The 27,512-nt window shown below is 44.1% G+C and overlaps 1 protein-coding gene and 1 long non-coding RNA gene across 2 annotated transcripts in view; both read right to left on the reverse strand.

Annotated features, from left to right (window-relative positions):
* The window catches only part of CEP120 (centrosomal protein 120), a 36,110-nt gene extending 23,498 nt beyond the window's left edge, over positions 1-12,612 (reverse strand). Inside the window, exons 1-9 of the mRNA XM_080972423.1 lie at positions 12,283-12,612; positions 8,909-9,065; positions 8,311-8,425; positions 6,753-6,894; positions 5,026-5,174; positions 4,413-4,610; positions 2,987-3,214; positions 2,615-2,813; positions 547-715 (exon numbers count right to left, since the gene is read on the reverse strand). Coding sequence (XP_080828549.1) covers positions 547-715; positions 2,615-2,813; positions 2,987-3,214; positions 4,413-4,610; positions 5,026-5,174; positions 6,753-6,894; positions 8,311-8,425; positions 8,909-9,065; positions 12,283-12,334 — 1,409 coding nt within the window. The 5' untranslated portion in view covers positions 12,335-12,612. The remainder of the gene's footprint in view (positions 1-546; positions 716-2,614; positions 2,814-2,986; positions 3,215-4,412; positions 4,611-5,025; positions 5,175-6,752; positions 6,895-8,310; positions 8,426-8,908; positions 9,066-12,282) is intronic.
* LOC308458549 overlaps positions 1-27,512 on the reverse strand; it is a 436,164-nt gene that overhangs the window by 128,548 nt on the left and 280,104 nt on the right. The window lies entirely within an intron of this gene.

The raw sequence follows: 27,512 nt of genomic DNA on the forward strand, positions 1-27,512 counted from the left end.
CCTGTCCTGCGAAGCCAGAGGAGGAACAGAAGGGTCTCCTTCTGATCCTCCTCCAGCTTCGCTTGAAGGGGCGCTGCACAGTTCTCCCTCTCTGCACAGTGCCTCTCCTTTGCAGAGAGGGAGAACTGCGCAGCGCCCCTTCAGCCACGCGCCTGCCTGGAAGCTGGAGGAGGAACAGAAGGGTCTCCTTCTGTTCCTCCTCCAGCTTCACAGCGAGGCGCTCGCTGCCTTGGCTTGTGCCATGGCCACGCGCAACCCCTCCAGCAGGGTGAGGTTGCACGGAGCTAAAGAGGAAGCCAAAACAGCGAGCGGGATCCATCCCGTTCGCTGTCTTGGCTTGTGCCATAGCCGCATGCAACCCCTCAAGCAGGGAGAGGTTGTGCGCAGCCTGTATGCTGCTCTTTGGGGCTGGGGGGGAAATAAGATTTCCCCCTCTAAAAACTAGGTGCGCCCTATGGTCCGGTGCGCCCTATGGAGCGAAAAATACGGTAATTTAAAGTTCTCCCAATGAAGAGATGTGAAACAATTATCCAACACATGCTTTACCTTAACATACAATTGACGGGAAAGCCAGTATCCAGATTATGGAGAGTTCTTAAGTCTATTGAGAAACAGAAGTGATGGGATGCTGCTGGAACAGCAATTTTTTGACCTGTGGTAGATTCAGAGGTACCAGCCTGCTGAGTCTGAGAAGCGGGTGCTCGGGCATTCGAGGCTGAAGAGAAAACAGACAGCGCATTTTCTTTTAAGATAGATGCTGACACATTCCAAACTTGAGAGCCCCTGCTGTACAAGTTCTAATACTTGAAAGTAAGAAGCTTTTGAATTTTTTTCTGGACAAAATTTAGTTTTCTTTCTTTCTTTCTTGGGTTTTATAAACAAGAATAATGTTATTCAAATAAGTATACCAAGTTTTCTCATGTCATTTGTGTATCACAAAAATAGCACAATAAATGTGGAAAAATATCTACAACATGTGTTTCATTATTAGTGGTCAATGTATAAGTTCTTGGTTTATGAATTGGTTTAAACAATTAGGAAGAAGAAGAAAAGAAAAAGAAAAAAAGGGGGAGAGGGGGAGTGGGAAGTTGGGTGGGGTCGGGTGATTATACTTCTATTATTCTAATTAGTGTGTGAGAGGGGTTGTGTCAGCGTTACTTGTATGGGTTCTCTTACTATTCACTTGTTTTATTTCCTTGGTGGTGAGAGAGGTTGGGGGTGGCTTAGGGTGTGGTTGGTTGTCTTTGGTTGACTGTAGTGAGAATTGTTTTTGTGTGAGAGAGGGGAGTGAGTGTGAATTTCTGAATCAGGTCAGCCATATTGATCCATATGCCGTTGGTGGATCCTTGTCATCTTGTTGTGCTGTGTATGTGATAAAGGGGAGCCATACCGGGATGAAGGAGTCTTCTTCTATTTGTCCATGTGTCAGTTTCAGTTTATTGGTTGGTTTTTCTAATATGGCTGTTTCCCATACTAAGCTTTTTTTCCCTTTCTAAACCTAAATGTTGAACTAGCTGTACAGTATCATAGCCTGTGGCCAAACACGGCTGATGACAATTTGAAGGTAAGTCACGTGGTGCAGGCTGGTCGACGTGGCAAACAAAAAATAGCATACCAAAAATAGGTGTTCATATTTCAAGCAGCCTTCACACATTGGCCCTACAGTGGTACCTCAGGTTAAGTTCTTAATTCGTTCCGGAGGTCCGTACTTAACCTGAAACTGTTCTTAACCTGAAGCACCACTTTAGCTAATGGGGCCTCCTGCTGCTGCCACGCCGCCGGAGCACGATTTCTGTTCTCATCCTGAAGCAAAGTTCTTAACCCGAGGTACTATTTCTGGGTTAGCAGAGCCTGTAACCTGAAGCGTATGTAACCTGAGGTACCACTGTATCTTGCAAAGTGGCCACCAGCTGGAGGCTATGCTCCTGCCTTCTGTTCACAAGGGAAGGGAGCAGTGCTTAAAGGTAAAGGGACCCCTAACCATTAGGTTCAATCGTGACTGACTCCGGAGTTGCGGCGCTCATCTCGCTTTATTGGCCGAGGGAGCCGGCATACAGCTTCCGGGTCAGGTGGCCAGTATGACTAAGCCGCTTCTGGCGAACCAGAGCAGCGCACAGAAACGCCGTTTACCTTCCCGCCAGAGCGGTACCTATTTATCTACTTGCACTTTGATGTGCTTTCGAACTGCTAGGTTGGCAGGAGCTGGGACTGAGCAACAGGAGCTCATCCCCGTCATGGAGATTCGAACCGCTGACCTTCCAATTGGCAAGCCCAAGAAGCTCAGTGGTTTAGACCGCATCACCACCCGCGTCCCGGAGCAGTGCTTAGACCCAAGCAATTTGCTTGGATACAAATATCTGCCCAGTTCTTCAACTGCAGAGCTAAACCACACATCATGTTCACAAATTTAAAACGCCCGCAGTTCACTGGTGGACCGCAGATAACTCTCTCCCTTTTACTGGAGTCTTCAGAATATTTTAAGTTGCATTACTGCATAGTGAATGATCACCCACTTCCTTGCATCAGTTTACCAAGCAATCATAAAGAAAACAGTATTTTGTGGTAGATATGACAGCTGTAAATTTATAAACATTTGCTTTGATGTGCTGCCTACCTTTCTTCTGTGCCTTTGGGTTCTTGTCATACTGAAGACTTTCCACTTCACTGTCTGTCGCGTCATCTTTTATGGGAGGAGAATGGCTAACCCGGGGTAACGCATTTTGAGAACCAGGCTCAGGACTCCTTTTTTGATCACGCATTGGAGATGAAGCTCTTTTCACATTTTCAGACTCAACCTTTGAAGATAACTGAGGCTGAACGAAACAATAGTGCCTAGTTTAAACACGTGATCCTCGGATGAGGGGCAGTATAGAAATTTAATAATAATAACAATAACTTCATTTCATACATGTGTACCAGCAATAATATTTTCTATTTTTATTTGCATTTTTAAAAGCATATAAAAAGGGGAACAATTGAGCTGTACCTGAGAAACTCTGCTATCTTTTTGAAGAGATACTGATACCCCAACAGTGGGAGCCATATCCAAAGGGATGGGTGGCAGCTTTTGCCGGGCTCTGTTAGGTGGAACAAGAATATATGCTCCTTCAATTGCTACTGGATGTTGAAGGATTTCCACGCTTCCTTTCTTCAACAGCCCAGTTAAAAGTATTTCAGTGCTTCCAAGAGACTGGTCCCCACAGCAAAGATGGATCTATGTTTCAAAAGGGTATCATGAAAGTGACTATAATGAGCATTCAGTACAAAAATGATTACTTACACCCAACCAATGACATCTAAATGGAAACATTATGTCCTTAAAATAAATAATGTGTTTGTAATGGATGCTGGAATAAAATAAGCCAAAGAGCCTTCTTTAGAAGGTTATCCAGACTGCCTAATCTTCCCAGACTGTCTTATCCTCCGAAACCCTGTATTCTTCAGGTCAAAAGATAGCAAGAGGCTCCAAGCGGTCATGTTTCAGTACACGATAAGGCACAACTCACAAGCTCACAAGCTCTAAGGGGGAAGGAAGAAGGAAAGGCCAAGATGGAGCATTTTCATAGCTTGAGAGTGCTCCTGAATCCATCTTTCTCACTAGAGGCACAACTGACATCTGGGGCTAGAAATTCCTTCTCCCAGCTTTGGCTGGTACATCTGTTGTGACCAGGATAACCTGACCACAGTGGTCCATGAAATGGTAATTGTAAGAGTTGATTACTGTAGCATGCTTTATATGGGCTGCCCTTATATCTATCTGGTCCAGAAGCTGCAACTAGGACAGAATTCGGCAGGTTACTGGTAACGATGTTAATTTGCTGAGAGAGCTGCATTGGTTGTCGATTTCCTACTAGGGCAGGCTCAAGGTTCTTGTGTTAATTCACAGAGCCATAAACAATTTGGGCACAATGTACTTTAAGGAGTAGCATGATTCTTTATGCTGTACCTCAATTATCAAGATCCCCTGGTGGGGTACTTTTGGTGTCTCTCTGCCATGCCCCTGATTTTGGTTGTCCTTTACCAGGGAGCATGTTTTTAGTGTGGCAGCTCTGAAGAACTCCTTGTCCATAGAAAAGAAAGTCTAGCAAGCTTTCTTTCAGACATACTCTAAAAACTGAGCAGTTCATATTTTTTTACCAAGCAGTTTATACTGATACTACTGTAGTATTAGCTTCTTATTCTGCCCACTGCCTTGTTTTTCTATTTTTATGAAGGTGCAGCTCATAAGTAATAAAATTAACAACATATCAAAATAGTATAAAAGTTCTTAAATTTGATCTGCCATAACACACTAAATTCTTATGGTATCCTCATGGTCTCTTAGCAATTTGGACTGAAGAGGAGTCACACACTTCAAAACAAGATGCAACAGCTAAATCTTTGTTTACCAGAGAGCAGAAATGGATGCTTACCTTCAACTTTGAGTGAGCAAAAAAATAAGCTCTTAGAACTTCAACGCTGCTGCGTATTCTAACAGATGCTCTTTCTGGCTCAAAGTTTGGATTGATCAAATCAGTGAATGGTTCGTTGGTAACATCATTGCCCAGGAGTGAATAGTAGAAGAAGAACTCAGGCTGTCGTTCTGGAAGTTTCATTGTGGTAGGTATTAGCTGTTACAAAAAAAGAGCGGAAAAATGCAAACAATAGGTCCTCAACACTGCTCATATGAAGTTATGAATGTCCATGTCTATTATCAAAAGAAGTGCTGTATTCCAACATCTATTCAAGTTTTAAATATTTAACATGGATAACATCAAAAGCTAAGGAATTCCAAGGCTGGAAAGTTGTCCTTGCTCACTCTCCCAAGCTCCTCCCATCATGAGAGCAACACTGTAATTTTGAGGTTGGTTTAGATTTTTAACAGCAATAAAGGGAACAATCATACTTATACAGAATCAGGGGGTTATGAAGAACCACCAAGTCATGCTGCAATGAGACATGATTTTTCACATGTTAACCATCCAGAGTTTGAAAGCTCCACCACAGGCGAAACCAGATAGTGGTACCATGGATTGGCATTATTACCTGTTCTAACTGTGTAGCAAATGCAACAGTGACAGACAGAACAAAGTAGTCTCTGCAATATTCTGCTGGTCCAATTTGATGGTATCCTTCCTCTTCGTTAAGCACTGCTGCAAGATTTTTGGGATCCAACCCAAGTTGCTGAAGAGGTACTTTAAAAAGAAAACAAATGCCTTCAGTTGTATTCTGAACATAATAAAATCTATTGGGAGCTGAAAATATACAGAGATGAAATTCAGAGAGGACAGTGTCTTTAAAAAAACCCTATTAGCCCTAGGCTAGTAAGGGGCCGAATAAACCCCATGTCAGTCTAGTCACCAGTTACAACAGGGATGGGGGATGTGCAGCCCTTCAGATGTTGCTGGATTTCAATTCCCATCATCCCAGACCTGATGAAAGTTGCAGTCCAACGTCTGGAGGACTACAATTTCTACATCCCTTACCTACACGGATTTCATCTCAAAGCAGATTAAAGGACAGAAAACAGCTATGTAAACCCTAACTTTCCACTTTTTAATACTTTATTTGCCTGGCCTGCTGGCATTGATAGTCTATGTTTAAGGATAAGGATTCACCTTCCTGGTTTTTTTTGGTAAGACGTATCATATCAGTTTCATGAAGACCAGAGAATAACCATCTGTACAACCTGAAGTTATACCACACATACCCAACACCTGTGTTTTATTTGTCTTATGCTTTTTACAGAAACTTGCCCAGAAGTGTTGGACACAGCTAGTAAAAGAATAAGTTAACAAAACAGAGACAGAAACAAGGAAATTAACTGTTTACAATATTCCACTTAACCACTTTACTAATCTTGACAACAAAATTTAAACAAGCTTTAGGACAGAGAATCCTATGAAAAATAAGGGGGAAAGATGAAAGCTTAATGTAGAATAAAGATGAAAGGTGAAAAGTTAATATAGACCAAAGCTTTAAAATACGATAACTGAATACATTGCTTTTCTGTCTTCAATTAATTACTATTTTTTATCTAGAAAAGCAGAAAAAATATAATCAAATACATACAGAGAAAATAAAATAACAAAATATAACATATAAAATTCACAAGTGGTTAAGATATAAAAATAATTCTTTATGTAATAAAGTAGGAATGGAGAACCTGTAGCCCCCTTGATGTTGCTGGGACTCCAGCTCCCATCAGCTCCAGCCAACACGGCCAATCATCAGGGATGATGGGAAGTGTAGTCCTACAGCATCTTGACATTGACAGATTGTCCACCTTTGCCATAAAAGAATGGAACAGAACCGTTGTAAACCACTCTGATACAGGACGGGCCATTAAGATTTTTAACGTGAATATTCAAATGTTCTTAGCCCTGAAACTTTGTCAAAATGAGCAAAGATGAAATCACTTCAACTGTCAGAAATCAACTATCAAATCTCTCAGACTTCAGGTTGTAAGATCAAGTTTTTCTGCCCAACGGAACTCCAAAACCCACCATCTGGAGCCAGGTGCAAAGTAGCACCATGAGGGTAGGTATAAATATAGAATTAAGTAAGAGAATAATGCTGAGCAGATGCTCAGCCCAAGGATTTGTCATCAGAACAAAAGAGGAAACAAAGCAGAATACAGAGGATTTGTACAGTGAATTTGCCAATACTAACCAAGGATATTTTAGGATCTCCATCAACTTGACAGAACTGCAGAATTCCCACAATTTACATAATATAATAGCGTTTGGTGAAGTGTTCATTATTCTACTAACCTGTTACATCTCTGGGAGGTGCGTCCTTCGCTTTAAAGCCATCTGCGGATGCCTTAGTATCAGTTTCTAGCATTAGACTGAGTTGCAGCTCAGATTTAAATTTTGTGTATCTATTGCTCAGTAATGGATACCATTTTGGCGGCTGCAGAGATTTGATTAAAACAAAAAGTTGGGTGAAAGCACTCTTACAAAATTATACATACATGGTATTGTCGTCAGATAAAATCTCTTCCCAAGTTGGCTACGTTTTACAGGATCTTACATTTAAAGTTAAGCCTAAAATGAAGAATAGTTGTGATCATACAATACTGTTACAGAAGTGAAATTACATCATGTGTACGTAGACAGTTCTCCCCTCAATTTTAATTTATTTTTAAAAAAAGGAAAAAAAGAGGACAAGACTTTGGCCCTAATCCAGAGATCTGAGAACAGAAGTAATACTCTCTTTCCCTAGTAGACAGATGATTGCCAGAGATCATCTGTTTAGATGCAGAGAGCATGACTGCCCTGGCTTTAGGCTACCCTAATATGTGGGTGGAGGGCTCCACCTACAGCTGAACTTTCTATATCCAGAATAATTCTGCACTTGACTCTGCTGCCATCTGCTCATAGAACTCTTAATTCCCTCCATGAAAAAAAAAAGTTTAGAAAAGCTAGTCATTCCCCCCACTGAAAAAAAAGTACAAAGCAACTATTTAGAGCATGTATCATAGGTTATTATTTGCATTTAGCCTGCTATGGTGGACAAAGGCATATCCATTAAATCCCTTTAGTAAATAAGAGCAAGAAATTTATCTGCTACAAACCATGGCAGATAATCATCTTAATGGGCAGGTCATTGACCTGAGCTTTGTTATCATTTTAATGACTGTTCTGTGCTGTTTCTAATTTGTTTAAAATGTTTGTTATAGTTTCATACATTGTCCTGGTATTTTAAGATAGGGCTATATTTAAATACAGTGGAACCTCGGTTGTCGAACGTAATCCGTTCCGGAAGACCATTCCACTTCTGAAACATTCGACAACCGAGGCTCAATGGGTGGCCAGAGAATTCAATTGAAAAAAATAGAGAAACACGCCTTGGAAGCTGTTTGACTTCCGAGGCATATTCGAAAATGGAAGCATTCGCTTCTGGGTTGTCGGCATCCGAAAGCCGAAACATTCGACTTTCGAAGCATTCGACAACCAAGGTTCCACTGTACTTCCATAATACCGGCCTGCCCACAGAGACAGGAGGGGAACAGCCTGACTACCAAACAGGAAGAGGGATGGGCAACACAGTGGAAAACTCAGAGTGGACACAACAGCTCTCTGCTGCCTTGCCCCTCCATGTAACCAGAAGCGGTGCATAGTTTTGGGAAACCAGGTGAACAACACCGACCCGCCAGCTGATATTTGGTACAGCTCAGACACAGGTTTACCACCCCAATGAGCAAATATGTCTAGAATCTGCCATTCAATAAGAGAATGAAAATTAATACCATTTAATCTGGCATATCTGATAAAGGAGCACACATTCATTTATTGTGATGTGTTTAAGCCACATTTGATACAATACCTGTTTCTTCTCTTGAGCAACTCTCAAATCTAGTATAATGTAACCTACAGGCTCTTTGGCAGAAGAGAGAGAATCCACAGAAAAGCATTGTAACTTGATAGGTGTACGCTGTAATCTGCAAGGAAATAAATATGCAAGACCATTAAGGCATTGGAAGCAGTTACATAAACTTTTGGTTCCCCAATGGTACAGGCAACATTTTTACTGATAAAACCACCTAGATATTATCAGAAACAGTAGTAATTATTTTAATATATATTATATTGCATGTATTTCTTCTCAATAATAAGGAAACTTTAGCAGTTAACAAGCACATATATAATTTTCCAACCTCTCAAATAGGCTTCAGGTATAGGGCAACAGTTAAATATAGGAAAGCTGGTTACTTTTTTTGGAGGTGAAAACAGAGCTTAACACTGCTCTTTTTAGTAACTATCTGAGCTTTCTAGCCAAATGCTATACAGAAAAGGGAATGAAATACACCCATAGGTTTTCCAGTACAGTTCAGGCTAAGTTATTATAGTCATTCTTTTCAAGATTCTAAATACATGCAACAAGCACACACTCAAGCAATTCAGAAATCTTTTGAGAAAATAACCTGTGTTGGTGAAGTGCTTTCCTGTCAAGTTCCCAAGCTAACTCTGTGGCAAATTCAGGTTGATCAATATGTTCTACAGGGTCTGTGGCTAGAGTTTCACCATCAAACTTTGCTTCTACCACAAGCATATGCTTTGGACGTTTTGGAAAGTAACGCCCTGGAAAAGGAAAAAAGCACATTTTTTAGATAGCTTCTTCATAAACAGCTGATAGTATACTATTTAGGGCATGATGTAGTTGCTTAATAATCACAAACTCCTGGGCACTATGCTACAAGCCACAATCAACTGGATTGTTGAAGGAGGATGCAACGTACATTTTAAGATCAGGTTAAAATTAGTATGAACAAATTAACTAATAAAAAAATGCTGAAGTCAGCATTTTAATCTTTTTGAAAGTTAGATGGTGTATAAGCAGAAAATAAAATATACATACATTCAGAAGTACTTGCAAGGACCACAATATGCCGGAGTTCATGGATTTTTTAAAACAACTAAGCACTCCTAATTCTAATGCATCACAAACAAAGTAACAAGAAGTACCAGCTACATATTGCTTCTTTGAGAATATGTATATAAGATCCCCAAGTGTCCTGAGTTCAAACCCTGCTCATCTCATGCCTATCTTTAGAATGACACGGTACTGGTTTCCACAGAAATGTTACAACAATGTTTTCCTGTGCAATACCATACTATTCTGAGAAGACAGGCAATGTCTACTGTAATAACTCAGTACTAAATTTCTGAAGCAGCAACACAGAATTATGAATCTGACTACATATGCTGTTTTCGTGTCATCTATTAATCCTACTCCCCTTATACCTGATCATTCTGTTCACAAATTTCTCCCTTTTGCCAGCATTTATGTTGTGAACACCAGAACTCTGCCACCAAAATGAAAAACTGAAGCCTGCAAAGAATTTACAACCTTGGATCTGAAAGCATTAGTTGTTTTTGTTTTGTTTTGTTAACACAAATATTTTATTATTAAAATAATTCAACATTAATACATACATATTATGAATATACAAACATACATTTCATACAATCCTTAAAAATATTCATACATACCCACACCCAATCCCACAGATAATTCCTTTTCCCACCACCATCCCTCACCTCTCACCCCACCCTTGTGTTAGACTTCCAATCTACTCAATTACAATTTCTTTCACTTCTATTACTTTCTTCCACACATTTTTAAACCAATTTTCTACTTCTTTTTCTGTTACACATTAGCCTTAGTTGTTAGCTCAAGGACATGATGGTAAAGTGGGACGGTTAGCTAAAGTTGTAGAAATGCTCAGACATGCTCTCTCCCGTTTCCATTACTTAATGAGTTGAAGATGCAACTCTGGTACTCTATATTTTCAAAAGAAGAAGCAGGAGCTCTTTCACCTGGTGTCAAGATCATGCAAAAACCTTTCTGCTTACAAAGATGCCTTATCAGACACTTCCAAATATAAAATCACCCCGTTGCCTCCACATTCATTATTTACACAACCAACCGCCACATGGTAAGAGATATTTTGGGCAGACTTAGGCTACATTCCTATACATACTGACCTACCTAGGAGCTGGTTAGAGCGTGGTGCTCACCATGTCAAGATTGCAGGCTCCATCCCTGTATGGCGCAGCTGCATATTCCTGCATTGCAGGGGCTTGGACCTAATGATCCTCAGGGTCCTCTAACAATGCTACGTCTTGCTGAATTCAAGAGGGACTTACTTCTGATCAGAGAATAACACTGTTGGGGGGTCAACTCTCCCAAAATTGAAGTCCACTCTACAAGCATGGGTGTACCCAGGGAGCTGGGGGGGGGGTAGCTGCACCCCTAACTCAAGCAAATAAATAAAAATACTTAACTGACCAATTGCATCACAGATAACTCGGTTCTGCCCCCTCCTACCGGGGTGTGTGTGTGTGCTATTTGGTGGTTGTTTTTAGTTTGATTCCAAATATTGTGCTTTTATATTTTGATTTTGTTCTGTGAACGGCCCTGAGACCTCTGGGTATATAGGGCGGTAGCAACTACTCTATTCCAAACTTAAAAATGGAAAGCGTAATGCTGGTGGTCAACAAAAGAGGTTTAAAGGCTCTCTCAAGGCAAATCTAAAAAAATGTAGGATAAACACCGACAACTGGGAAACACTGGCCTGTGAGTGCTCCAACTGGAGAACAGCCTTTACCAAAGGTGTTATGGGTTTGAAGACGCTCAAACACAGGACGAAAGGGAGAAACATGCTAAGAGGAAGGCACGCTTGGCAAACCCTCACCATGATCAACTCCTGCCTAGAAACCTATGTCCCCACTGTGGAAGGACATGTGGATCCAGAATTGGGCTCCACAGCCACTTACGGACTCACTGTTAAGACCGTGTTCATGGAAGACAATCTTACTTGACTACGAGTGATTGCCAAAGAAGAAGAAAACATAAATTCAATAAATAATAAATAATAATAAAGCCTGTCCCTTCTCCCTTAAACAAATACAGTGGACGCTCAGGTTGCGAACGTGATCCGTGTGGGATGCATGTTCACAACCTGCAGCGTTCGCAACCCACAGTGTTGCGTCTGTGCACATGCGGGTTGCAATTTGGCACGCCTGCGCGACCGCCGAATCCTGGAAGTAACCTGTTCCAGTACTTCCGGGTTTTGGCGGGTCCGTAACCTGAAAAAACGCAACCTGAAGCGTCTATAACCCGAGGTATGACTGTACTGGCTATGCCCATGCCCACAAGTAAAAAGGTAAAGGACCCCTGACCGTTAGGTCCAGTCGTGGCCAACTCTGGGGTTGCAGCGCTCTTCTCGCTTTATTGGCCGAGGGAGCCGGCGTACAGCTTCCGGGTCATGTGGCCAGCATGACTAAGCCACTTCTGGTGAACCAGAGCAGCGCACAGAAACGCCGTTTACCTTCCCGCCGGAGCGGTACCTATTTATCTACTTGCACTTTGATGTGCTTTCAAACTGCTAGGTTGGCAGGAGCTGGGACCGAGCAACGGGAGCTCACCCCGTTGCGGGGATTCGAACCGCGACCTCCTGATCGGCAAGTCCTAGGCTTTGTGGTTTAACCCACAGCGCCACCCGCGTCCCTTATGCCCACGAGGAGGGTAAAGCAGCCACCTTACACCTTGAACCACGTGCCCCAGGTTCAATCCCAAATCTCCTAGCAGAAGTGGGAGAGACCCCTTGCCTTAAAAACCCTCGGGAGCCGCTGCCGGTCAGTGTAGGCAACACTGCCCTCAATGGATGGGCGATCCAACTCCCTTTAAGGCAGCTCCCTAAATTATGGGTGGGGTGGAGGCATCCATAGATGAATGGGTCTCTGATTTTTCTACTTTCCTTTTAACACCCCCCTCCCCTTCCCTGCGCCTTACCTTCCAGGATAGAAACCACAATCAGGAGCTGGTCGGCCCTTGTTGTGCCCATTCTCCTCCCGGCGGGCTCTCTGCTCTGGCAGGCAGCGCGCAAGGCTCTCGCGAAGCTGCCCTCTCCGCTCCCGGTCCCCACATCCAAGCCAGTGACGAGGCCGGGCCCCAACGCCCTCCTCCTCCTCTCTGGTCCCGCCGGCAAGCTCCCCTTTGGCGCCTCGGGCGCGCTTTCAAACCAGCCGCCGCCGCCGCCGCCGCTGCTTAGCAACCGGGAGGCGGAAAGGCAAGGACCCGAGGCACAGAGAGACGGGGCGGGGAGGAGACAGAGCGGCGCTTCCGGGATGCCGCTTCAACTTCCGGACGCTGCTGCCTCGTTGTTTCCCTGGGGGGGGGGGAGGAGGAACGGGCGGCGAAGCGCGCGCGCGCTGCAGCGCCACCTATGGGAGAGGCGGTGGGAAACGGGAAGAGGTTTCCGAGGGCAGCGTGGGGGAAACGGGAGGCGAGGAGCGCAGGCTGCGCGTTTGCGGCGGGCGATGCCGAGGGAGGGAGGGATTGCAAGGGGAGCAGCTCAGTTTACGTGCTATCTGCTGATCTCACTCCCCGGGCCCCGTGTTCATACATTTTATTTTGTTTTAGTTTAGTTTCTGAATTTATATACCGCCCTATACCCGGGGGTCTCAGGGCGGTTCACAGAATAAAATCAAGCTATAGAACCACAAAATATATGATAAAAAATAAAAACAACCACCCAATAGCACCCCCGTCCACAAAAAAATCCACATTTCTCCTATGAAAATAGGGACATCCTGTTCCATCCTTAGCATCATTTTATTATTTATACCTCACCCATCTGACAAATGCTCCATCTGATACAGAAAAATAGGGGTGGTTGGTTTTTGCTGTCCAACTCCCCAAGGGACCGAGCCCTCAAAGTCCATGATCTGTCAAAGATGAATGAATGGAGGCAGGAGGCAGTGAAAGCAAGGCAGAACTTTGTTTTTTCTGTTGCAACAGAATTCCGTCCACTCCTTGCAAGGAGGCAAGAGAGACCCAGAACTTAGAAGTAACGTCTCTTTTAAGGGTTTGCCTTTTTGCGTGGAGAAGAAGAATTAGTTCCATACAGTTTATATTTCGCTATATGAATGGCAATTTCCAGGATACATGGAACAATCCGTTTCTTTGGAACCTGAAAAAGAAAATAGAGAATTTTATTACGGCATATTCCTCATAAATATGTTCCGTTTGAACTCGTTTACATTTATATGAACACTATTGTTATTCAAGTTATATTTAATTAATAATGGTGGAGGGAGAGTGGGGGTGGGGGTGGAAGTAAGCACAAATGTTGAAAAGCCATTGAGGGGACATTTTAACTTCCCAGGATACAGTGGTACCTTGGGATGCGAACGGCATCCGTTCCGGAGCCCTGTTCGCATCCTGAACGGAACGCAAAACGCGGGTCGTGTTTCGTCGCTACCGCGCATGCATGTGACGTCATTTTGAGCATCTGCACATGTGCGAGCTCCGTTACTTCCGGGTTGCCGCAGAGCGCAACTCGAACGCGCTCAGCCCGAAGCGCATTCAGCTCAAGGTATGACTGCACTGGGAATGCAGGAACACAGGAACTTCAAAGTGAGACTGCAACCATTGACTTACAACTACTATTAGAGCTTCACTTGTGGCATTTTAAAATATCATGCTACAGATATTAATTGGCTTGCCAATGCCAGGATTTTTGTGCTATCAACATACATGGTTTTACGTTTTGTTTTTTGGGGGGAATCACTACTGTTAGTAATGTGATTGCCACTCAATGCTTTTGCTGCAAGAAACTAATATGGCTGTCCCTCTAGAAAATTTATACCTTTTGGCTCTTTAGAATGGGTACATGTTAACAAGCAACCCCCACTCCAACCTTTATGTCACTACTGCTCTAAGATAGTTACCACTTTCATCTCCTCTGTCTCACAGTGGGTGGATCTACACACAGAGAAAAAAACGTTATAAATAAGTCAGAAATTAAACCATTATAACAAAATTAAAAAAAACGCTATGGGAAATCACTTATAATTTTTTTGCTCTCTGGCACCATCTGGTGTTGCATGTTTATAACACATTCAAAATGCTGTTTCTTGAGTAATGTCGCTGAGTCCAGTGTAACAATCATAATAATCATAATAATTTATTATTTATACCCCGCCCATCTGGCTGGGTTTCCCCAGCCCCTTTGGGCAGCTTCCAACAAAGACCAAAAATACACTAAGATGTCACACATTAAAAACTTCCCTGAACAGGGCTGCCTTCAGATGTCTTCTGTTTATCTCTTTGACATCTGATGGGAGGGCGTTCCACAGGGCGGGCACCACCACTGAGAAGGCCCTCTGCCTGGTTCCCTGTAGCTTTGCTTCTCGCAATTAGGGAACCGCCAGAAGGCCCTCGGCGCTGGACCTCAGCGTCTGGGCAGAATGATGGGGGTGGAGACGCTCCTTCAGGTATACTGGGCCAAGGCCATTTAGGGCTTTAAAGGTCAACACCAGCACTTTGAACTGTGTTCGGAAACGTACTGGGAGCCAATGTAGGTCTTTCAAGACCGGTGTTATGTGGTCTCGGCAGCCGCCCCCAGTCACCAGTCTACCTGCCGCATTCTGGATTAGTTGCCATTTCCGGGTCGCCTTCAAAGGTAGCCCCACGTAGAACGCATTCCAGTAGTCCAAGCGGGAAGTAACTAGAGCATGCACCACTCTGGCGAGACAGTCCGCGGGCAGGTAGGATCTCAGCCTGCATACCAGGTGGAGCTGGTAGACAGCTGCCCTGGATACAGAACTGACCTGCCCCTCCATGGACAGCTGTGAGTCCAAAATGACTCCCAGGCTGCGCACCTGGTCCTTCAGGGGCACAGTTACCCCATTCAGGACCAGGGAGTCCTCCACCCCCGCCCACCCCCTGTCCCCCAAGAACAGTACTTCTGTCTTGTCAGGATTCAACCTCAATCCATTAGCCGCCATCCATCTTCCAACCGCCTCCAGACACTCACACAGGACCTTCCCCGCCTTCACTGGTTCTCTTTGTTTCCCGCACTCATTTGGGTTGCCATCACTTTTCATATGTTTGTGATGGCACAGAAATATCACGTTGGTATGCACGGTTGTTTTCCCCTCCCCCCATGTTCTCTTAACAATTGTGTGAGGTAGATTAGACTGAGAGTTGCTGATGGCCTCAAGGTGACCCACTGAGCTTCATAGCCAAGTGGAGGTTAGAAATCTGGCTTCCCATGTCTCAGTCCAGCATTCTAACCACTGTACTCTTCTTGTTCACGTTGTTCTAGTTTTCATTTCCTCCCGATTTCCTCTTCTGCTGACTTGTTTCAATGCTGCAAGAGGAACGGTGGGTTTAATTTGCAGTCCATTAAACAACACCCACCCCAGACCCTACCTTTCCCATGCAATTTAAGTCCACAGTTCTGGAGTCATCTACCTGTGAAGAGCTGCATTTGTTTCTGAGGGGAAGCAAGATTCATCCATACCTATATTTCCTGCATTTTTGTCCATTCATCATCCACAAATATCCGCAGTGCACACTTAAGTGATATTGGGACAATTGCCCACTGGTTTCAGATAATGAATATTTTAAATATATAAATAATAGATAATAATGCTAGTGGTATTTAGCCAAGAATGTCCACATGCAGCTGTTTCATTGCTCATGACGAGACATCTTGATTTTACAGGGAGACAGAAACATCAGATTTTATTTGAATGTTTTCGTGTTAGGGTCTGATAGTTACTGCTGACAGAGTGTAAAGGAGCTCCTGTTAATTCACAGCAGACAATTTGCTTTCATTTCCACAATTAATTATGCCATGCTCTCCCTGCCCCACCCCCCTCGTAAACATTGTTATATGAGAAGCAATTGTACTGTCTCTTCCAGGCGTGTTTCTAATTGTAGCCCTATATAAACAGTATTGGGACGCGGGTGGCACTGTGGGTTAAACCACAGAACCTAGGACTTGCTGATCAGAAGGTCGGCAGTTTGAATCCCGGCGACAGGATGAGCTCCCGTTGTTCGGTCCCTGCTCCTGCCAACCTAGCAGTTCGAAAGCACATCAAAGTGCAAGTAGATAAATAGGTAGCGCTCTGGCGGGAAGGTAAACGGCGTTTCCGTGCGCTGCTCTGATTCGCCAGAAGCAGCTTAGTCATGCTGGCCACATGACCCGGAAGCTGTACGCCGGCTCCCTCGGCCAATAAAGTGAGATGAGCGCCGCAACCCCAGAGTCGGTCACGACTGGATCTAATGGTCAGGGGTCCCTTTACCTTTACCTTATAAACAGTATTAATAGTGGGATCATTTGTGACCACCACTGGCGGAGGAACGGGGGGCCGGAGGGAGCGCACTGCCCCCGCCACCATCGGGGAGGGGGGTACCATCATGGCTGCCGCCCGCAGACATGCGCCACTCACCTCCCCACCTCGCCGGGTGGTGCACCCCCACAGGCGGTGTGCCACGCCCCCAGGATGCATGCCACGCCCCCGGGATGCACACCAGCCACGCCCCCGTCTGCTCTCCGCCCCCGGTGCCAGAGCATGCAGCTTCACCACTGGTGACCACCCCAATATCGGTATAAGGACATGAATGCATAATAAAAAGCCTGTTGGGAAAGGCCGTAGGAGTTCTCCCATGAAGAAAAGATCTGAATATTTTTGGCCAAATTAAAAATCACCTTCAGGTTAGGGATGTACACTGACCATCATTAGATGAGGGCAGGCTACTTTGAAAGCCAGAAATCCAAACATGTCCTGGCCTTCCTCAGATTCCAGTATACCACAGTCTCTATAGCTTAAACAGTGGGTCCTATCCTCCAAATTCAGCAGCCTCAGTTCAAAGCCATTTCTGATATTAAATCCTGAGATCGAAGACGTCACTCCGGTTCCTACCACAGAGGTACTTTGGTTCCTGAACGGCTTAGCTGACAAACAAATCAGCTCCCGAACACCACAAACCCAGAAGCAAGTGTTCCGGTTTGCAAACGCTTTTCAGAAGCCGAACGTCCGTTTCGGCTGTCGACATTGTTCCTGAGGCCAATCAGCCAATCAGAAGCCGTGCCTTGGTTTTCAAACATTTTCGAAGTCCAATGGGCTTCCAGAACAGATTGAGTTTAAGAACCAAGGTACCACTGTACTTCTTTTAATTTACTGGTCATTTTTGAGATATCACTCTATAACGGCTGAAGCCCATTCTGGTGCCAGATCCCTGTGAAGTTGTTTTAACATTTCTCCCCCATTAACTCTACAGTTCTTTTTGCAGGAGGAGGTTAGGGAGCTTGCAGACCCTCCAGGTGATCCTATTTTCCAGGAACAGTCCCAGATTCACAGTAGCCATCCCACTTTCTGATCTGATGCCCGAATGTCCCGCTTTTCCTTAGGACATCCCTATTTCATTGGAGAAATGTTGAAGGGTATGTACTTGAGTGTCATATGGGTATCTATTTTTCCCATCCAGCCCATCAGGGTTTACAGAAGCTCCTGACTTTAGATGCCATTCATGCAGCTGAGAAACCCGTGCTACATACTTTAGTTGGGGTTATATTTCTAACCCCCCCCCCTCCAAGTACATGATGTGGATCCAGCTGGTTTTCATGTGAGGAGTAGAAGAGCTCTCAGATTAAGTGACCATCACTGTCTGATGGTGTCTCTTCTTTGGTAAAGAATTACAAACAAACTCCAGCACACATTTCCCTAAGGATAGCAAAGGTTGGTATTTTTTGTACGAACAATGAATCAATTCCAATCCAATTTCACTTGTCTCTCTCCTTTTCCTCCAAAGCCCCATCATGTCTGCAACACCACATTAAAATCTTTCTACTTAATTGACTTAATTCTTTTTTTAGTGCATGCTCTGTACAAATTAATAACACTATGTTACCCATTTAGCAGTGGAATTAGAATCACAGCAGTTTCTTTGTGCATCTATCATGGAAAAATCAAATTTGTCAGTAGCATCTAATATCACTCATCCACTGCCCTAAGCTTCATTTCCCTTCAACTCATCACATAATCCTAAAAGGGAGGGCTTTTTAAATTTTCATATATACAAATTATCAGTTGCATTATAAAGAACATATTCAATAGTAGATGCTAAATGAAATATTTACAATCTGTCCTTTACCTTGAACACATCATGTATTCCTTTGCGGAATTAATTATCCCCTAAATATGCAAACTACAACTGACATGTTATTAAAGACTTTAATTCACTGGGTGGTTGCTGTTTTTCCATGCTGAAGTTCCTGCATTAATTAGGAATCTTTTTCTTGTGTTTGTTATTTTTTTGCCCATTTTCCACGATTTTTTCCATGTGCTTAAAATCCAGTTCTTGTGTGAAAAGATTCCATCACTCAACTTTGTTTGTCCATCTTCCAAGGCAATAATGCCCACTCACATTATAAATAGCTCTTAACCCACCAACTCTCAGCAGCCAAAAGCATCATAGCTGGACACTGGAGAGCCCTGTCAGGAGTAAGCATAGATTAATGGTATCAAATACAGTGGTACCTTGGGTTACAGACGCTTCAGGTTACAGACTCTGCTAACCCAGAAATAGTACCTCGGGTTAAGAACTTTGCTTCAGGATGAGAACAGAAATCGCGTGGCGGCAGTGGGAGGCCCCATTAGCTAAAGTGGTACCTCAGGTTAAGAACAGTTTCAGGTTAAGAACGGACCTCCAAAATGAATTAAGTTCTTAGCCCGAGGTACCACTATAGTATGGGAAACAGCCTTACTAGAAAAGCTAACCAACAAACTGAAACTGACATGGGGACAAATAGAAGAAGATGCCTTCACCCCGGTATGGCTCCCCTTTACTACATACACAACCCAACTAGACAACAAGAAGAACCCGCCAACAGCATTTGAATCAATCTGGCTAACCTGATCCAAACACCCCCCCCCCCACTCACAAACAAAAACAAATTTCACTACAGCCTATCAAAGAAAACCAACCCCACCCTAAGCCACCCCCAACCTCTTTCACCACCAAAGAAATACAACAAGCAAATAGTATAGAGAACCCACACAAGTGATGTTGACACAAAACCCCACACATACACTAAGTAGAATAGAAGCATTGCCACCCGACCCCACCCCACTCACCATTCCCCCCTCCACCTCTTTCCCTCTTTACTTCCTAATGTACCACTAATGTCTCACAACAAATGAAACTCATCTGTAGAAAACGCAACTTGAAAAAAGAGACATTGCACACACTTTTGTAAACTAAGAAATCTTTAATAAAAGTACATTTAATTTTTTATTTTTTTAAAACAACCACCACCTTGTTTCTCCAATGGCCCCATGGGCAATACAGTCATTCCATTGGGGTCTAATATTGCCACCTTCTCCTCTAAGAGTGTCCTAAGGAAAAATGAATGGGAAGCGGGTGGCACTGTGGGTTAAACCACAGAGCCTAGGGTTGCCGATCAGAAGGTTGGCGGTTCAAATCCCCATGACGGGGTGAGCTCCTGCCAACCTAGTGGTTCGAAATCACATCAAAGTGCAAGTAAATAAATAGGTACTGCTCCAGTGGGAAGGCAAATGGCGTTTCCGTGTGCTGCTCTGGTTCGCAAGAAGCGGCTTAGTCATGCTGGCCACATGACCCGGAAGCTGTACGCCGGCTCCCTCGGCCAATAAAGCGAGATGAGTGCCGCAACCCCAAAGTCGGCCACGACTGGACCTAATGGTCAGGGGTCCCTTTACCTTTACCTAAGGGAAAATGGGACATTCTGGGTTCAAATCAGAAACTGGGACTGTAAATCCAGGACTGTCCTTTGAAAATAGGGACACTTGCAGGTTCTGACATCCAGATTTGTTCGAGGATGGATGAGAAAAAGTTGTGACTTTTGTAAGGCTAAAGATAATATATACAGTGGTACCTCTGGTTACATACTTAACTCGTTCCGGAGGTCCGTTCTTAACCTGAAATTGTTCTTAACCTGAAGCACCACTTTAGCTTGTGGGGCCTCCTGCTGTCGCCGCACCTCCGGAGCACAATTTCTGTTCTCATCCTGAAGCAAAGTTCTTAACCCGAGGTAATATTTCTGGGTTAGCGGAGTCTGTAACCTGAAGCGTATGTAACCTGAAGTGTATGTAACCCGAGGTACCATTGTATTAGCTATTAAATGGAACAGTGCAGCATAAAATCACGAAGAGTTCTGAGGCTCCTGAATTATATTGTGGTATGAACATTTTTTGGGATAAAGCCCACTTTGCCAAATGCACGAGGCCATTTGCTGCACGTTTTTGAGCATTTCACTTTGCCGAGAAATACCAGGCAGAACGTGGCTCTCTGGCTTCCTTCCTATAAGACAACTACCATTGCACTGGAACAGCCCCTTGGTCTGCTGTGCTAGGCGCATTTCTATCACCATGTTCCTGATAAAATAATTACTGTTTCACTAGTGCATATGTGTTCCGTACCGCAACCTTGATCTTTCCCCCAGCTGATCTTATAATAATTACCATCTAAGAAAATCGCCTTTGTGAGACATTTGTGTACAGAATGTCAAAGGACTGCATTTCAGCACTTTAGCTAATGACATTATGTTCCCATTTAGGATGTGATCCAATCCTTGCAGAAGTCAATAACTTGCTAAAGCAGCGTTCCTTGGTGTTTATGAAATCCATTTCTCTCTTTCTCACATTCACTCTCACACCTGTAAACTTATTAAATCTTCCATACACTCCCAGTGTAGAAACCTAATCAGTCCCCTGTGCAACTCAATTCTCAATTCTCAGCTGGAAAATTTGTTCTTTTTTAATGAAATATTACCTTTCACTGGGGAGGGGTGGATGTAAATCAGGGAATGGGTACTAACCCAGGACAACCAGTCATGGGTATATAACAGAATATGATGTGGTTTGCTAGTGGTAATTGCAAGTTCGGAAAGGCAAAGTAAAGAGTGGAAATATAGATTGTTATACCTTTAAAATATGCATTTCTAAGTTCCTTCCAAAGTTCCTCTATTCTCCTAGCATAGAAAAAGACTGCACATCTGGATTATTTACAAACTCTTCAAAGGTCAGGTTCATGTGCTTTTCCATACATCAGTCAAAAAACATAGGCAGTAAAACTTGGCTTAGTTACAGTGGTGAAAGTTCCTAAATTATTGGTACAGGAACTCAAGAGTGGCTTGTAAGAGCCATTCAGTCTCAGAGCCTGCATGTTGAGCTTCTCGGGCAGACTGGGGTACAACAATAGGCTTGATTACCTTCCTGTCAAGGTCAGGGGGAGTGGCCTAGCTAAGCCTGGCAGGACAGCTTATGCTATGGCATTAACCCCTTCATGCATTAATTAGATTGAAGCATGTTGGCTATAGGAGGCTGGTAATCCCACAGTGTTCCTATGTAAACCAGACAGAGCATGATGCAGTCCAACCCTGCGCTGCACCTTCAAGATGGTTAAGGGCAGGTGACTGCTCCTACCAGCTCCTGGTATGCTTTGGCATGCACAAAGCCTTATCTCTGTGCTGGCTGCAATGAAACAGGTCATTTCCAGAGGCTGGCATGCCCAGTGGAAGCTGCTCTGTTAGAGTGAACAGGGCACTGCCCTACCAACCTCAGCCTGCCTTTGCCTGTTTGCCTTCTTACTTAACAATCAGAGCAGGAAATGGTGCTGCCTGTCAGCTTCCTCCTCCTTAGTCTCAATGTTGTCCTTCTAGGCCTCAGCAGGGAAGAAGATGGATACAAAAGTAGAGTTAGTTGGCGCCATCTACTGTTTGGCTCCCTGCCTTCTGCCCCATCAGTAGTACAGTGGTACCTCAGGTTACATACGCTTCAGGTTACAGACTCCGCTAACCCAGAAATAGTACCTCGGGTAAAGAACTTTGCTTCAGGATGAGAACAGAAATCATGCTCCGGTGGCGCGGCAGCAGCAGGAGGCCCCATTAGCTAAAGTGGTGCTTCAGGTTAAGAACAGTTTCAGGTTAAGAACGGACCTCCGGAACGAATTAAGTACTTAACCCAAGGTACCACTGTAATGAGTGCCAGCTGCCATTGGGAATGCCCAACCTGTGGCCTTCCAGTCGTTGTCTCTCATTAGCCCTAGCCAGCATGGCCAGTGCTCAGAGATGATGAGATTGATAGCCCAACAATACCTTGAGGGTCACAGGTTCCCCATCCCTGCTGTGGATAAACCAATTCTACCAAAAAAGAAGAAGAAAAGTGGAAGGGTGAGAAGAACAGGTTCTTGTGTCGTATAATACTTTTTTTGACTGCTACATTCAAGGAAAGGAACAAAGTAATTAACATTTAGACTGGGAGGGTGTGGGCGGCTCATAAATTTACACTCAGCCCCTAACCCTATGGATTTTGAAACTGACAAAGTGCATTTGAGTTCATGATAAATAGTTGTGCAGTATGAGATCTTAATAAACTTGATTAGAAAAGTCTTCAGAATGATCAGAGTTTCTTTAGGAGTCACAGCGTTTAGAAAGCCTTTCACGGCTGGTTACATAAAATTGTAGAAAATTATAGAATAAAGTACAGCAGCTAAACACGCAAGATAATATCAATCAATCTCCTTTACTGGCATAGAAAAAGTGCATCATATACATGGATCAGAACACAACACAGCTAACGAAACAAAGTAGGAGATACTTTAGGGTAAAACTGTCCAGACATTGGGAGGTACAAAAATGGCTCTTAGGACCTATGGTGATGTAATTTCATAGTGTCACTCAAAAATCTTGCCACATTCTACACATCATCATTCCTACAATTATTCAACAGATGAGACACCCTGGAAGAGTCAGTGTGATAAATCCCCTTTCAATAAGGGGGCCAGATACTTATCATATATTTTTGCATAAAATGGGCAATAAAATAAAACGTGTGTGATAGATTCTACCTGTTTGGACCACAAGGGCAGTATAGGATTTTCTAGAATCGACCTTGCAAAACAGCAGGCAGGTAGACATTAAATCTTGCGCAGGAAAGAGATGAGGATCGTGAAGCTGGTGTAAATATGGAGTGTCCTGGCCAAACGAGGGTGGAATTCCCAAATTCCCAATGGGGAACGGCTGCACTATTGGCTGCGCTGCTAAGGGTTTGGAATTCAGTCTCTAGGATTCTGGATTGTCTGAATGATTCCAATTGTGGGAGCATAAGCAGAGGCTCTAATGGGACGTGGGTGGTGGTGTCGGTTAAACCACAGAGCCTAGGACTTGCCGATCAGAAGGTCGGCGGTTCGAATCCCTGCAATAGGGTGAGCTCCTGTTGCTCAGTCCCTGCTCCTGCCAACCTAGTAGTTCGAAAGCATGTCAAAGTGCAAGTAAATAAATAGGTACTGCTCCGGTGGGAAGCTAAATGGCGTTTCAGTACACTGCTCTGGTTCGCCAGAAGCGGCTTAGTCATGCTGGCCACATGACCCGGAAGCTGTACGCCAGCTCCCTCGGCCAATAAAGCGAGATGAGCGCCGCGACCCCAGAGTCATCCGCGACTGGACCTAATGGTCAGAGGTCCCTTTACCTTTACGCAGTGGCTCTAGTGACAGGCCACAGATTCTGATTTTGCTCTCAATGCATGCTGGCCATTTGAAGTAGTGGGATTCTGCCAGCATGTGGAAAGTTAAGGAGGACGGATCAGACATGAAATGTACGCAGATTTTGCACAGAGATTTGGATTGGCTGTGTTCCAGCAGTTCGTTAACTGCACCAACCCATAAGGGAATGCCATACAGGAGTTTTCTGGCTACTTTGGCATTAAAGACCTTTAGTGCGACTGGGACAAACTGATTCCCGCTATTAAAGAAGAAACAGCAGATAGCCAGAGGCAAGATAATATGAACAAACGCATTCGGATTGCACTTGGTGTATTAGGGTAACACTTTGGGGGCTGCAATGCTTTTTGCACTTCTGTATCGAGGTCCATTTAGACCACATAGTGGCTGCATAAATACTGACCTAGATCCTAACCATTCAAAGCAGGAACTAGGAACAGGGCCGTAGCTAGGGGGTGGTGAGCTGGGCCCCCGCCAGGGACGCAGGTGATTGGGGGGCGCCAAATCGGCTAAAAAATATGTCCAAAATATTGATTATTGCCTTATAAGAAATAGTTTTAAATAGAGGGTGAGTTGAATGGGGGGAGGGTTGGAGGAGAGGTGGAAAGAAGAGCTAAGCTGTCCGTGGCTTGTTGTTGTTGTTGTTGTTTAGTCGTGTCCAACTCTTCGTGACCCCATGGACCAGAGCACGCCAGGCACTCCTGTCTTCCACTGCCTCCCGCAGTTTGGTCAAACTCATGCTGGTAGCTTCAAGAACACTGTCCACCCATCTCGTCCTCTGTCATCCCCTTCTCCTTGTTCCCTCTATCTTTCCCAACATCAGGGTCTTTTCCAGGGAGTCTTCTCTTCTCATGAGGTGGCCAAAGTACTGGAGCCTCAGCTTCACGATCTGTCCTTCCAGTGAGCACTCAGGGCTGATTTCCTTCAGAATGGATAGGTTTGATCTTCTTGCAGTCCATGGGACTCTCCAGAGTCTCCTCCAGCACCATAATTCAAAAGCATCGATTCTTCGGCGATCAGCCTTCTTTATGGTCCTGCTCTCACTTCCATACATCACTACTGGGAAACTACGTAATCTGGACGGTTCTGCCAGGGGCGCAAGATCACCTTGCTACAGCTCTGACTTGGAACTAGTGGTGCCTCCCAATGGAATAAGGGGCTGTGGCATTTATAAAAATAGGATCTCCCCTTTCCCTGCAGCCCCCTGCTCCACTTCTCATGTGGCTCTGGAGGCTCCCTCCCCCCCAAATCCTCCAGAACAGACTTTTGGGGTGCTGCAAAAGACTTTTGAAAAGGAAAGGGGAAATTGGTGAAAGCACCAGCCCTGGAAGGAATCAACATTTTAATTCCTGAATAGCAAATTGCAGGTGAGCCTTGTTTATGAATCCTACCTGTATTTTTGAGTGGCAAATGACCTTGTAGAAATCACCTGTCACATGCAGTTGAATTGCAAAGGAAAAATTGTGGTGACTCGACGCTGATTTCATTGTACCTATGTATGCCAAACACATTTGACATGGATATTAGATTTGCAGGGAATAGAGCACTCTTAGCTCCACTGCTGTCAACCCTTATTTATAATAACTAGTCTGTTAGCTATAGGAATAAAAGCTGGATGCCGGCTCTTCAGAGCTCATTATTCAGTGGGCTAGACAGCTTTCACTTACGGTAACTGGACACAATCTGACTGCTAACTACCATTGTCCTACACGCACAGGCAATTATAATAGCGAATGTTGCCTTTTAAGAGATATTAAACTGTTATTATCATGTATATGCTTCAAGTACATTACCTGCTCCAGAGCTTAGGTTATTATGTGTGAATTACAAATAACATCCACATCCAGGAGGGAAAAAAATTAAAAAGTTGCCATAGGATGGAATGATTTGTCTTCTTTTATCCTCCAAGAATTTTGTCTCTTTCTGCCTTCTGCTCTCTCGCCATTAATTCCCAGAAGATCCATTTTGAACTAGATAGATAGAATCAATTGTCATGACTTTGCAGAACCAGCCCTGGGAATATGATTCAAGGGCAGTGTAAAAATACTTACAATAAATAAATAAAAACCCAGTAGAAATGCTTTGCTTTGTTTATTGTACTTGGTTAAATTTATGTTTTGTGACTTGTACCCAGTTCAGACCCTCCAAATGTCCCTATTTTCCAGGAACAGTCCTGGATTTACAGAAGCCGTCCTGATTTCTGATTTGATCCTGGAATGTCCCACTTTTCCTTAGAACATCCCTGTTTTCATCAGAGAAATGTTGGAGGGTATGGAGTTATCTGACCCCCAAGCCTGTCTGAAGGCAGCCCTGTATAAAGAAGTTTTTTTAATGTTTCATCTTTTATTCTGTTTTTATATATGTTGGAAGCCACACAGAGTGGCTGGGGCAACCCAGTCAGATGGGTGGGGTATAAATAATAAAATTATTTATCATCATCATCATCATCAAATAAATGTTGGAGGGTATGCCAGTTAACTTTGGTTAGTTGTGTAGGTGAGTCATATTAATATGGCAATAACACAAAAAGATAATAAGCTGCTTTGTGCTAAGTCAGACCATTGGTTCATTTAGCTCAGTATTGTCACTCTGCCCATCTGTCACACCAGTCCTCATTTGGTTTGTAAGGCTATTTTGGCCTACCGATGCCCACCAGCCCCGATGTCATGACATATACCATGCCAGAGGTGATTGGCAGTGTCTGCAAAGCACTGTGCACAAAGTTCCATGAGACCCAACAGTCAGCTTGCAAACTTGGCCCGCAGCAGGTGGGGAGATATCAGTTTGGCCTGTCAGCTGGATCCAGTTGCCCACCTGTCATGAATGAGCCAGCTCCCAGTGATGGTTTGCAACCAGCTCCCAGTGAAGGGTTGCAACCAGCTGAAGAAAGCAGCCAGGAACAGAGAGGGTTAACTGCCAGGCAGGATGGGCATCAGCTAGTGCCAACTCCCCCGCTCCTTGGAATGCCATTTGATAATGGAATGGCTGAGAGCGGGCTGGAACCCAGCCTATGTTCTCAAGAAGTGCAAACTGGTGCGAACAGAGAAGGAAGCAGTTTGTCAGAATGGGGAGAGATTGGAGCCAATCCCTCTTAAGAGTAGGCTAAGGGGAGGGTTGTAAGACCGGAAACAAAACAAGAGGCGTAAGTTCTCTATCTTCTCCAGAACACGGAAGAGGTCTTCAGAAGGGTCATCTTGATTGATGATGGCGGAGGTTGTGTTAGAGCCGTCCAGAGTTATCTGTTTGTTTTGACAATAAAGCATCCTTTTTAATTAACTACACTCACTGTGTTATCAAGCCAGGGACTGGACTCCTGACACCACCCTTGCTTTATGCTAACCGACTGCAGCCCACCAGGGCTTCAGACAGGATCTCTCCCAGACATACCTGGAGATACTGGGAACTGAACCTGGGACAAGAGGATACTGTACAATTGAGGTACAGTCCTTCTCTTAAATTGGAGGCATCCAAAGTAGGACTTTTGTATGACAACATTGTTAGCCAACAGAACGATGTGAAAAGGCGCATGAAGAATCAGACTTGAAAACATATTACATTCACAGAGCTACAGTTCTTCCCTGGGAATTTGGGGGATTGTACCCCTGTGATGGGAACAGGTGTTTCCTAACAACTCATAGGACCCTTAACTACAGTTCCCAGGAATCTTTGGGGGTCTTCTGGGAGCCATG

Source organism: Podarcis pityusensis (assembly GCF_964106645.2).
Source record: "Podarcis pityusensis genome assembly, chromosome: 11".
Taxonomy (NCBI): Eukaryota; Metazoa; Chordata; class Lepidosauria; order Squamata; family Lacertidae; genus Podarcis; species Podarcis pityusensis.